Raw genomic sequence first — 14,095 nt, 5'->3', positions numbered from 1 at the left:
AATCTGCTTATTTGATTCCCCTGGTGAAGGTGATTACGGCTCTCCTCTCATGGGCCAATCTCATGTTGTGATAGAATTTTAAAATGATTTCGCTGGTCATTGTAAGCCTACTTTTATAGTCAACTGGTCATTGTTGTGATGGATTTGAGAAAGTTTTGCATTGTTGATAAATTTCTTACATGTCTTCAACATTCTGTACAACATTGAGCAGATTAGAGTACTTCAAAGACCCTGCTGGTGTGATTAGGCGAGTGACAAGTTTACAGTGAGTTCAGAGATTAAAAGTAAAGTAATCTCTTTAACTTTTCGTAAACAAAGAAACAAATACTTTCACCAAATTAAATTGAAAGATCATACATTTAGCTTCAAAATGATATATAGATGTAAGGAATTAGGCAAGTTTGAGATGAAATATGAGACAAGAGATGCTTTCGGCCAACAATTTACAAAGGGGTTGCAATAGTTTTGCACAACACTGTAAACTGTTGTATATATATATAGGTATATATAAATAAATATATATATATATATATATATATATATATATATATATATATATATATATACATGTATATATATATATAGGAACTGAGGCTACCCAAATCTAATTGTTCAGGGATAAACTTCTGAACAAGAGAGAGTGAGTTGATAAATCAGACAGAAAACATACATTTTATTGCTGATTAAATATTTCAGTTTGAAATCAGTATGCAACACATGATACAAATGATTTAGTAATTTACATTTGCGTGGTTTTTAATATAAAATAGGAGTAAGTTAGTCCGGAGAGCTCATGACCTACAGGTAGTTGTATCTACATTCCTAGCATGGTTGCACCCGCATATCCGTAGGTCGAAGAGTGTTCCAGAGCTGCACAGCTGTGGCTGGCTTAAAGCGACAGCATTGGTAGCAGGAGGGGATGCAGAGTTAGAAAACTTTTGACAGTTACCGAGCTCAGTGCTGAAGTAAGAATCTAAAAATATGATAGTCTAGTTAATCTATATCTAGTATAGCTAATCTATATCTAGTATAGCTAATCTATATCTAGTATAGCTAATCTATATCTAGTATAGCTAATCTATATCTCATACCTCTCTTAATTTGTTTGAGAGCTTCATTTCTATTTCAGTGAGGTTTCATTGAATGCAAGGCAACCTAAAGTGGTCTTTCATTGGAGACAACTGAATGGGAAAACACAGTTTTCCCATTCAGTTGCCTATAGTGTGTCAAGACCATATTCAGTTGTCTATAGTGAGTCAAGTCCATATTCAGTTTCCTATAGTGAGCCAAGGCCATATTCAGTTGCCTAAAATTAGTCAAGGCCATATTAATCTAAATACAGTCAATCAAGGCCACATTTAGTAGTCTAAAGCCAAGAGCACAATTTAACAGAAGCTTTGTAACCAAGTTCAAAGCACCAAAAATATATGAATTGATACATTCAACGTTTAAAACCACTGGGAAAATGGTGCAGGTTGTGTTGCAACATGTATGTGTGCAAATGTATGTCAAGAGTAGAACAAATATAATCATGTCTAGCGTTAGAAGTGCTTTCTCAGAAGACTTGTTATCAACCCCAGTAACCGTCAAGCAATATCTAGCCACATACTTACTTGTTGACATGCAAGAGTTGATGACAAGAACACCCAATACTGAAGCCTGCAAAACAAACAAATAAATAACTTTTTTCGGTTGTTCCTACAGCTGACTTAGACTTTGGGCTTCAAACTATGCTGATCAAAAGTTTTCAGACTAACATTATTCGATGACAGTAAAAGTTGGATAACGGAAAATCATGAGCAGTGTCATTACAGTCCAAGTTTGCTTTCAGGAGCTTACCAATGTTGGCGGAGAATCTACACAGTATGGACAGGGTGGTTCACAGTTCGGCCCATTAGGGTATGAGTTTCTAATATTTACACAACCTTGAGGTGGTGGAGGCTTGTCACATCTTCTTCTTGTGCATCTCTAAAAATTGATTCTGGAAGCTTCTATCATCAATAAGCCAGTAGTATTAGAACATATTTAGAGAACTAGAGACGTATGCGAGCAATCCCTTGAAGGTCAAGTGTGATGCTTCCTTAGCCTACTGCAAGCAAATTCTGTGCATGCTTTCAAGAGAATTGTTGCCCAGATAATGGCTCTACAATCTTGTCTGTACATGTCTGAGCTCAGGGACTAGGAAACCTCCACAACTGGAGACATGCTCAGTCGCAGAAAGCAATTTAAGGTTGGATATCAATCTTGTCACCATGATTGACCTTCTTGAGAATTGAACCCCAGCTTGTTGTTAGCAGGTCAGGATTTTTATACAATTAGGCCATAGAGGGAGTGTATAACATCTTGGTTAGCATAGTGCCCCTTAGTATATAATTAGGAAAGTTTGGTTAGTAACTCTATGTATTCTGAGTGCTTTACTTGTGTACATTAGACAGCTTTGAGTTTGAGTAGTCTACATGCTTGCATCTTACCAAAATAACTTTACATATATCGTCAGATTTTTATCCCATACTCTTATCATAACAGCGACTCGCGCTAGGTTGAAACTACTAAAAGACTTGGCAAAATAGAGTTGAACATTATTAATCAAAGCTGAAACAATTACCTGTTGCGAAGGAGGTTGGGTTGTTGTTGGGTCATTACAAACTCTGCATGCTGGACAGTTAGGACCATTAGGAAAAGTTGTACCAATATTGATACATTCTGGAGGTGGCCGAGGAGGGCAAGCGATTTGTGTACAGATAACTTGAGGAGTCACATCATTACAAACGGTACATCCAGGACAGTCAGGGCCATTCGGGAAGGTTGTTCCAATGTTAACACATCCTTCGTATGGTGGAGGGGGACAACCGATTCGAGTACAGATGACTAGTGGTGGGGTGGTAGTTGGTGGATCATTACAAACTCGACACCTTGGACAGTTTGGGCCATTAGGGAAGGTTGTTCCAATGTTAACACAACCCGCAGGAGGTGGAGGGGGACAAGCAATTAGAGTACAGATGACTGGAGGAGTCACATCACTACAAACAGTACATCCAGGACAGTCAGGGCCATTCGGGAAGGTTGTTCCAATGTTAACACATCTTTCAGATGGTGGAGGGGGACAACCAATTCGAGTACAGATGACTAGTGGTGGGGTGGTAGTTGGTGGATCATTACAAACTCGACACCTTGGACAGTTTGGGCCATTAGGGAAAGTTGTTCCAATGTTAACACAACCTGCAGGAGGTGGAGGGGGACAAGCAATTAGAGTACAGATAACTGGAGGAGTCACATCATTACAAACAGTACATCCAGGACAGTCAGGCCCATTCGGGAAGGTTGTTCCAATGTTAACACATCCTTCAGATGGTGGAGGGGGACAACCGATTCGAGTACAGATGACTAGTGGTGGGGTGGTAGTTGATGGATCATTGCATACTCTACATCCAGGACAATCAGGGCCATTAGGGAAGGTTGTTCCAATGTTAACACATCCTTCAGATGGTGGAGGAGGGCAACCGATTCGAGTACAAATCACTAGTGGTGGGGTGGTAGTTGGTGGATCATTGCATACTCTACAAGAAGGGCAGTTAGGACCATTCGGGAAGGTTGTTCCAATGTTTACACATCCTTCAGATGGTGGAGGAGGACAACCGATTCGAGTGCAGATTGAAGCCTGAAACAGAAATATTCAAGAAATACAGAAATTTACAGAAATATTGAGAATTCTCTCCAAATGTGTAGTATTGTTTAACTTAAATATAACTTTGTATTAGTATAAACGGTTTCATGTAAAAATAATCAATTCGATTTAAAGTTCCAAATGGCTCATCTAAAGAATCGTGAGCCAAATTTGTAATGCAAGCCAGAGTCCATAGTACATCATGCATAAATAATCAAAACATTTACGCACTTTAAAGGTTGACTTGCAATAAAATTCACATTACAGTTATTTGGTATCTAAAGATTCGCCATGTCTTACTATGTTGTGTTGTAGGTGCCAAATATGTGGGAATGTGATTAAAAGCTCTTAAAAGCTCAAAAACGAACAGAAAATCGCAGCCACACGAGACCGCGATAGTTTGGATTCGTTTTCCAAAACGGCTAAAATGTGACGTATGTGTGCGAGATGGTTTATGTTTACACTTTCATGCAACCTTATTCGTCGAAATATTTTCACAAATATACTTCACGCTTGCAATAAAAACCATGTCTATTGTTCTTACGCGTCTATTTTATCGGCATCGTAATGCTGCGACTTTGATCACTGATATCTCAAAACTTAGCATAAAAATATATGTTTAATTTTTTAAACTTAGCTTGAACAATTGCATATCATATTCTGATAAAAATGATGAGCCTTTTGGTCCGCTATGATGGTCGAAAAATGCTGTAGAAATTGTTTGCGCCGTATGGCGAGAATTGTAAGTCACATGATCAGATAATGTTAGTTTCAGTTCAAGTTTGATCTATCGCAAATAGCAAACACGCTTTTTCGTATTAGACTTGTTAATTTCAATGTGTCATAATGTCTACCGCGCCACATCGTGTTTGTGCGGCTGCCAAGCCTACTATTATACTACTCTTGTGGCTATAGAAAAGTTATATTCCGAAAACACTTAGGGCCACTGCAATGCTACATCTGCCAATAATGATTATTAGTAGCTCTTTTTTAAGAACATCAAAGTGAAAAACATCTTTTAAGCTACACATTCTAGGTCACTCTAAGGGCACATTCAGGGTACCAAATAAATCACTCCAAGGGCACATTCAGGGTACCATATAAATCATTCAAAAGGCACATTCAGGGTACCATATAAACCACTTAAGAGGCACATTCAGGTTATCATATAAATCACTCAAAAAGGCACATTCAGGGTACCATATCAATCACTCAAAAGGCACATTCAGGGTACCAAATAAATTACTCAAAATGCACATTCATGGTACCATATAAATCTTGTGAGAAGTGAGTTGCATGCATTTGTGTTTCAGTGCATGGTTAGGGTTAAGACTTCACTCAGGTGTGTCAGAGGAAATGTCAGACCAAATAAATTACTCAAAATGCACATTCATGGTACCATATAAGTCTTGTGAGAAGTAAGTTGGTGCATGCATTTGTGTTTCAGTGCATGGTTAGGGTTAAGACTTCACTCAGGTGTGTCAGAGGAAATGTCAGCTGCTAAAAGCTTGTTTGTTAAAAGATCAGTTGGTGCTCAGTAAGGCCTGCCTGATTAGCTAGTCATGTGTCGCTCAAACATGGACTACGAAAACTTTGTTTGGATGCAAACATTCGATAACAGAAACTGAAGAGTTAAAATGAGTAATTGTGTCATAGGTGTTGAAATTTTAACTTGACAGCGGTATAGCTGAATAGGTAAAAACAGTTTATATGCAGGCCATTCAAAGCAGTTGTCATTGGTTTGTACAAGGTTATGTGCATGGCTAGGTCAAGGCCAAACAATTAATGTTGAAAGGGGTTTGTTGTCCTGCACATTATTGATCGCATTTCAGTATCTTGCTAATTTTGATCCGCAAACACTGAGCTTATAGTCTTTGTATTATGCCATTTGACAATATATGCAAAAAAGAAATGTACAATAGATATACTTATATATGCGATATACACAAAATATATACATTATGTACAACATATGTACAACTTTTATGCAATTTATACAATATATATACAGTATATGCAACATACATACAATAGATATAAAATGTATAAACAATTAATATACAATGTAAGACAATACATATACAATAAACAGCAAATATATATACGATATGCAACATATATACAATATAAATGCAATATATATATACAATATACATAGAATATATATATATATGTGCAATGTATACAATATATATACAATATATATACAATATATTCACCACTAAATTATTGAATAAGATCATTCTCAACTAGTTGATACGATGCTCTAACTTTTTTTTATCAACTTAACGTAGAAGCATAAAAGAATTATGCGTGCCAATAAAAGAATAGCAGTGAGTAGACTTGCTACTTCTTAAACTGTGTGGTCAGCACATACAGGTGACTCTATTGCTCCTACCAACTATAACCACATCCTTGCTGGCCATCAGTAATGTCAGTTGTTTTTTGAAGTTTAGAAATTAGACTAGGACAATATTATGGGCACTTTCAAAAGCGAGTTCTTTCTTTGAAGTATTTTTACACATCGCTATACATATACTTAGCTGTGTTGCACATTTTAGCTGTCCTAATTCTAATCAGATATAAATTAGTAAAACAAAATAGAATTACAAAACAACTCGATCCAAATTAAAATCAGGTTAATTCAAACCCTACAGGCTCAAGACATACCATTCAGCAAATTTATACTGTAACTATGGTGACAAATGTGTACTGTAACTATGGTAATAAGAGAGCCTGATAACAATGCTGCAACCTATCTGACGAACAAAAACGTTCAATGATTGAACACGCATCACAAGATTATATGGCAGATAAATTTAAAATGATCAGCTAACATATTCTATTATCTGGTATCTACATCAACAACTGGGACCAATAATTTCTACCGCAGTACTATGATTATGGCTGACAATTTGTCACTCAACATTATGATAAAAGAGGAAATGCTAACATCAATAACCTCTGCAGTCAAGAGAAGACATAGTCAGGTAGTCAGCAAACAACTAAATGATAAGAAATATTATTACACACTATAACCTTTTAAACTTAATAAACAGCATTAAAATGACACTTTGATCAGTGTCCATCCACTTTTAGTCAACTGTCAACCGCAAGTATTTTATATTAACAACTTATTAAATTGATTGACTAGTGTTAAGAACTTGAAGTTCTATAATGTTAGCGCCAATAAAGCAACAAAAAGCATTTCCCTTCCCTTAGTGGTCATATAAGATTGTTCTGAAAATCAGCAGAGTAAAATATTTGGTGATGTCACAGTGTAATAACAATATATCTGGTGATGTCACAGTGTAATAACAATATATCTGGTGATGTCACAGTGTAATAACAATATATCTGGTGATGTCACAGTGTAATAACAATATATCTATTGATGTCACACTGTAATAACAATATATCTATTGATGTCACACTGTAATAACAATATATCTATTGATGTCACAGTGTAATAACAATATATCTATTGATGTCACAGAGTAATAATAATATATCTATTGATGTCACAGTGTAATAACAATATATCTGGTGAAGTCACAGTGTAATAACAATATATTTATTGATGTCGCAGAGTAATAACAATATATCTGGTGATGTCACAGTGTAATAACAATATATCTGGTGATGTCACAGTGTAATAACAATATATCTATTGATGTCACAGAGTAATAACAATATATCTATTGATGTCACAGTGTAATAACAATATATCTGGTGATGTCACAGTGTAATAACAATATATCTATTGATGTCGCAGAGTAATAACAACATATCTGGTGATGTCACAGTGTAGTAATAATATATCTGGTGAAGTCACAGTGTAGTAATAATTAAAGAGGCAATGGTCATACTAACTAGACATTGAGTAGCAGTGCATCTGCTGTTGAATGAACCATGTGCAGAGTCTGTAATACTTACAGATAATGAGTTCCCTCCGGTAGGATCTCTACAATAGAAATTATAAATCTCATCAATGACTAGCAGCTATAAACCATAGAGAGTGTCAACATCTATTCAAAGTTAATTAACATAAAACCTTCCCAACTCCCTGATGACTCACTAAAAGTTAGTCATCTCAAGGAAGGTACAGCTACACTGGATTAAACTTCAGCTCCATATGGAGCCTTCAAATGACCTCTATGAGATTAGAGAAATTTATGTTGTATATGATTTCAATTGGAAAGGATCTTACCAGACATACTCCACTATATAACTTAGCATAACCAGACATACTCCACTATATAACTTAGCATAACCAGACATACTCCACTATATAACTTAGCATAACCAGACATACTCCACTATATAACTTAGCATAACCAGACATACTCCACTATATAACTTAGCATAACCAGACATACTCCACTATATAACTTAGCATAACCAGACATACTCCACTATATAACTTAGCATAACCAGACATACTCCACTATATAACTTAGCATATACGAGTCTTTTAATATTGCATTACCATAAATGCTAACAAGCTGTGCACGCTAAACCGCTATTCATGGTGCAATAAGGCAACTCCCTAACTCTTGCGCATGATACAGACATCAGACAGTGTCTCAAATTTGTGAAAACTTCATGTAATTAATCTTTACTCAAATAAAATGAGTTTGTTGATCTGTTCATCGGTCTTAAGCCTCGATTGAGGTTAAGAAAAATATTATATTGCACAGGATTTGAACTCTTGACAATTGGTTTCACTGCAACAAAAGTGCATTTGGTAGCTCGTACTACTGGCTGCAATAATTTTATGCTTTAGAATCGAAGTGATATAATTATTCTCTGTGCCTTATCAGCACACATGAGGATCTCTCACAACAAACCAGACAGCCAGGGTATTTGTACTTAATAAACAAGATGCATGTACATGTTGACACACAGCCACTCAGCACAGCTTACTTACCCACTACTCCCTTGGCCAGCCACCATGCCAAAAGCGATAACTAAAACTATATCAGACAACATGTTAAGAAGTCAGTTTGTGTTTATGCCTCATAAGAGACTGCTCAGCTTTACACACTGAAACAGCTTATGTGTTTTATGTAGAGCTAGTTGTCATGGCAATCATAAATTCCAATGAAGAACAAGCGCAATAACAGCTGTGATAGGATTTGTTTCATCCGCTAGGATAGTCACTGAGTTTCTACACTTGAACGGCCGAACAATTGTCACCTCATTAAAATTGTAGAAAGCGAATGACTGCAAATATTCCACTCTTCAAAAGAAGCTTTTCTTACAAAGTTTTTTCAACAAAGATTACATACTGCAAAAAATTAGTTAACAAATGCAGAATTGTTTTACTTGCCTTGTATAGCCAGATCCAGACTGTTGCATTTAATTATTGTAATAACTCCAATGCCATTATTATCACTTTATAATAATAAAAGATCGATTTAAACAAATTTGAACTACTGTATACAGGTAAGACAAACTGATTATTGCTAAATTTCTAAATATATTTGACCTCAAAAAAAGGTTGGAGATGATGTAAATAGTCAGAATAAATTGACAAGCATGTGAAATATTCTCAAAAGTTTAACGGTTTATAAACAAATTCTCATCTTGGCAAGCCATTCATATAGAATATGTGAGACTGGGTTACCTACGATATTTTCAGGCATCCTAAAAATATGTCTGCTATTTTTCTTTAAGTTGTTAACACCTTCTATGATATGTAGATATTTTTAAAGTGTTAACACCTGCTATGGTAGATATCTTTTAAAATGTTAACAATTTCTATAATAGATACCTTTAGAGTGTTAACATCTTCTATGGTAGATATCTTTAAAGTGTTAACACCTTCTATGGTAGATATATTTAAAGTGTTAACATCTTCTAAAATAGATATCTGCAGAGTGTTAACGCCTTCTAAGATAGATATCTTTAAAGTGGTAACATTTTCTATGATAGATATTTTTAGACTGTTAACACCTTCTATGGTAGATATCTTTAGTGTGTTGACAAATGCTATGGTAGATATCTTTAGTGTGTTGACATATGCTACGGCAGATATCTTTAGTGTGTTGACACCTGTTATGGTAGATATCTTTAGTGTGTTGACATATGCTATGGTAGATATCTTTAGTGTGTTGACATATGCCATGGTAGATATCTTTAGTGTGTTGACATATGCTATGGTAGATATCTTTAGTGTGTTGACATATGCTATCGCAGATATCTTTAAAGTGTTAACATATGCTATGGTAGATATCTTTAGTGTGTTGACATATGCTATGGTAGATATCTTTAGTGTGTTGACATATGCTATGGTAAATATCTTTAAAGAATCAGATGGTTTTAAGTCATCTGATTGCCAGGATTGTTCAAGATTAAAATTGGCAAAACTTGATCTCAGTTAAAATGCTCAGAAGAAAAAGACATGTCCATACTTCTCATCATTTATAACTGACTAATATACTTCTCATCATTCATAACTGACTAATATACTTCTCATCATTTATAACTGACTAATATACTTCTCATCATTCATAACTGACTAATATACTTCTCATCATTTATAACTGACTAATATACTTCTCATCATTTATAACTGACTAATATACTTCTCATCATTCATAACTGACTAATATACTTCTCATCATTCATAACTGACTAATATACGAACTCATCATTCATAACTGACTAATACACTTCTCATCATTCATAACTGACTAATATACTTCTCATCATTTATAACTGACTAATATACTTCTCATCATTCATAACTGACTAATATACTTCTCATCATTTATAACTGACTAATATACTTCTCATCATTCATTACTGACTAATATATGAACTCATCATTTATAACTGACTAATATACTTCTCAACATTCATAACTGACTAATATACTTCTCATCATTCATAACTGACTAATATACCAACTCATCATTCATAACTGACTAATATACTTCTCATCATTCATAACTGACTAATATACTTCTCATCATTCATAACTGACTAATATACTTCTCATTATTTATAACTGACTAATATACTTCTCATCATTTATAACTGACTAATATACTTCTCATCATTCATAACTGACTAATATACTTCTCATCATTCATAACTGACTAATATACTTCTCATTATTTATAACTGACTAATATACTTCTCATTATTTATAACTGACTAATATACTTCTCATCATTCATAACTGACTAATATACTTCTCATCATTCATAACTGACTAATATACTTCTCATCATTCATAACTGACTAATATACTTCTCATCATTTATAACTGACTAATATACTTCTCATCATTCATAACTGACTAATATACTTCTCATCATTTATAACTGACTAATATACTTCTCATCATTCATAACTGACTAATACACTTCTCACCATTTATAACTGACTAATATACTTCTCATCATTCATAACTGACTAATATATGAACTCATCATTTATAACTGACTAATATACTTCTCATCATTCATAACTGACTAATATACTTCTCATCATTCATAACTGACTAATATACTTCTCATCATTCATAACTGACTAATATACTTCTCATCATTCATAACTGACTAATATACTTCTCATCATTCATAACTGACTAATATACTTCTCATCATTCATAACCGACTAATATACTTCTCATCATTTATAACCGACTAATATACTTCTCATCATTTATAACTGACTAATATACTTCTCATCACTCATAACTGACTAATATACTTCTCATCATTCATAACTGACTAATATACGAACTCATCAGCACCGGGTACTTGAATGTTTACACACATTTAGATAAAAACAATGAGATAATTTTTAACCAACCTATCTTTAAACTATTTGAAACATCTAAGGAAATATTTGATGTTTTATTATGAGAGAGTACAAAATAAAAGACAATAAGGACACATAAGACTACAACTCGAATAATGTCATAGCAAGAAGTACAAACGGGTAGTGCTTTTACTGACATCTTTTCTGGAGAAGTATTTCTTTTTTAGCATTTTAACAACAATCGATTTTTGTGAATATTAATTTAAAAACCTTCTAGCAATCTCATCACCTGAAACAGCAAACAAAATCTCAAGAAACAAAAATATCTCTTCATACTAATAAAATATTTTAAAACTCAAAACTTGATGCGTACCTTCAAATCTTTGGAAAACAGCATTTTTGTTAACCCATATCTAAAAATTAAATCATTTTGAATATAATCTTTTGTCCTTTTCCAAAAAACTGACAAAATTCATTGGCACAGAAACATCACTTGGCGTTTGGATCAAACAAAAGACCTTTAAAATCACTATTCCACTAGTCACATATAACACATGCCATTAATTGAGGGCTCTACCACTTCTACCTTTTTCTTCTGCATAGGGTCACATTTCCTGTATTGGCAGTATTTTAACTCTTTGATAGCTAACATCATACAAATAAGCAATTTTCATCATTTCAAATCAACCTCAAGCAACACCTCAAGCAACACCTCCTTGATTCACTGGAATAGTGGCTGTATGGGTTTTTCAGCTAAATAAACTAACTATGCTACTGCTTATGTGAGTCCTCATTGTACCTTCTTCTTTTCTCTTTCTCACTGTTCTGTATACTTTATCCAACCAAATAAAAGCAAAAAGACAACAACCATTGAAGTTTTGTTAGAATACTTAACAATTTATGATATTTCATGAATATTTAAAAGCGTGATTATTACCAACTATTCTGAGGCAACAGTAACTAAGATGTATCTATGCAAAAGCCATAATCTGTGTTACTAGGAGTAGAATTAATCTCAATGGCTACAGCAGTCATTAATTTGAGTATCAGATTATATCTTCCTGTTTTTCTCTGTCATAAACTCAACTATCTTCTAATAAATGGCTTAAGTACACAATGACTGACCGCTGTATTATTTCTCCTTGATTCTAGCAATCAGCAAGTAAACACATTCAAACAGACTCGTCATGAACGCTGATAACATTATGAAATGTATAGACGGTAACATTAACAATCCAAAAGGCACATTCAGGGTACCATATAAATAACTCAAAAGGCACATTCAGGGTACCATATAAATCATTCAAAAGGCACATTCAGGGTACCATATAAATAACTCAAAAAGCACATTCAGGGTACCATATAAATCACTTAAGAGGCACATTCAGGTTATCATATAAATCACTCAAAAAGGCACATTCAGGGTACCATATAAATCACTCATAAGGCACATTCAGGGTACCAAATAAATTACTCAAAATGCACATTCAGGGTACCATATAAATCACTCAGAAGGCACATTCATGGTACCATATAAATCACTCAGAAGGCACATTCATGGTACCATATAAATCACTCAAAAGGCACATTCATGGTACCATGTAAATTATGTGAGAAGTGAGTTGCATGCATTTGTGTTTCAGTGCATGGTTAGGGTTAAGACTTCACTCAGGTGTGTCAGAGGAAATGTCAGCTGCTAAAAGCTTGTCTGTTAAAAGATCAGTTGGTGCTCAGTAAGGCCTGCCTGATTAGCTAGTCATGTGTCGCTCAAACATGGACTACGAAAACTTTGTTTGAATGCAAACACTCGATAACAGAAACTGAAGAGTTAAAATGAGTAATTGTGTCATAGGTGTTGAAATTTTAACTTGACAGCGGTATAGCTGAATAGGTAAAAACAGTTTATATGCAGGCCATTCAAAGCAGTTGTCATTGGTTTGTACAAAGTTATGTGCATGGCTAGGTCAAGGCCAAACAATTAATGTTGAAAGGGGTTTGTTGTCCTGCACATTATTGATCGCATTTCAGTATCTTGCTAATTTTGATCCGCAAACACTGAGCTTATAGTCTTTGTATTATGCCATTTGACAATATATGCAAAAAAGAAATGTACAATAGATATACTTATATATGCGATATACATAAAATATATACATTATGTACAACATATGAACAACTTTTATGCAATTTATACAATATATATACAGTATATGCAACATATATACAATAGATATAAAATGTATAAACAATTAATATACAATGTAAGACAATACATATACAATAAACAGCAAATATATATACGATATGCAACATATATACAATATAAATGCAATATATATACAATATATATATAGAATAGAATATATATATATGTGCAATGTATACAATATATATACAATATATATACAATATATTCACCACTAAATTATTGAATAAGATCATTCTCAACTAGTTGATACGATGCTCTAACTTTTTTTTATCAACTTAACGTTGAAGCATAAAAGAATTATGCGTGCCAATAAATAAATAGCAGTGAGTAGACTTGCTACTTCTTAAACTGTGTGGTCAGCACATACAGGTGACTCTATTGCTCCTACCAACTATAACCACATCCTAGCTGGCCATCAGTAATGTCAGTTGTTTTTTGAAGTTTAG

General features: G+C 34.0%; 1 protein-coding gene across 1 annotated transcript; it reads right to left on the bottom strand.

Moving 5' to 3' along the window:
• Positions 1-653: 653 nt before the first annotated feature.
• LOC137407398 (formin-2-like) lies at positions 654-8,683 on the bottom strand. The gene is made up of 6 exons (XM_068094045.1): positions 8,595-8,683; positions 7,601-7,628; positions 2,606-3,658; positions 1,840-1,968; positions 1,614-1,659; positions 654-973 (listed from the first exon to the last, which is right to left on the bottom strand). The coding sequence occupies exons 1-6, from the start codon at positions 8,654-8,656 to the stop codon at positions 792-794; spliced, it is 1,500 nt and encodes a 499-aa protein (XP_067950146.1). The 5' UTR covers positions 8,657-8,683; the 3' UTR covers positions 654-791.
• Positions 8,684-14,095: the final 5,412 nt, after the last annotated feature.

The sequence above is a fragment of the Watersipora subatra genome, chromosome 10, assembly GCF_963576615.1.
Source record: "Watersipora subatra chromosome 10, tzWatSuba1.1, whole genome shotgun sequence".
NCBI classification, from domain to species: Eukaryota; Metazoa; Bryozoa; class Gymnolaemata; order Cheilostomatida; family Watersiporidae; genus Watersipora; species Watersipora subatra.
This window is presented reverse-complemented; position numbering and strand designations above follow the sequence as displayed.

What these genes read in the sequence shown, in the direction of transcription:
- LOC137407398 (XM_068094045.1), bottom strand. Translation starts at nt 8,656, where the DNA reads ATGTTGTCTGATATAGTTTTAGTTATCGCTTTTGGCATGGTGGCTGGC. An exon ending in CCCAACCTCCTTCGCAACAG is followed by an intron (nt 1,969 to 2,605) that starts GTAATTGTTTCA and finishes ATCAATTTTTAG; the next exon opens with AGATGCACAAGAAGAAGATG. An exon ending in TAGATTCTCCGCCAACATTG is followed by an intron (nt 1,660 to 1,839) that starts GTAAGCTCCTGA and finishes TTTGTTTTGCAG; the next exon opens with GCTTCAGTATTGGGTGTTCT.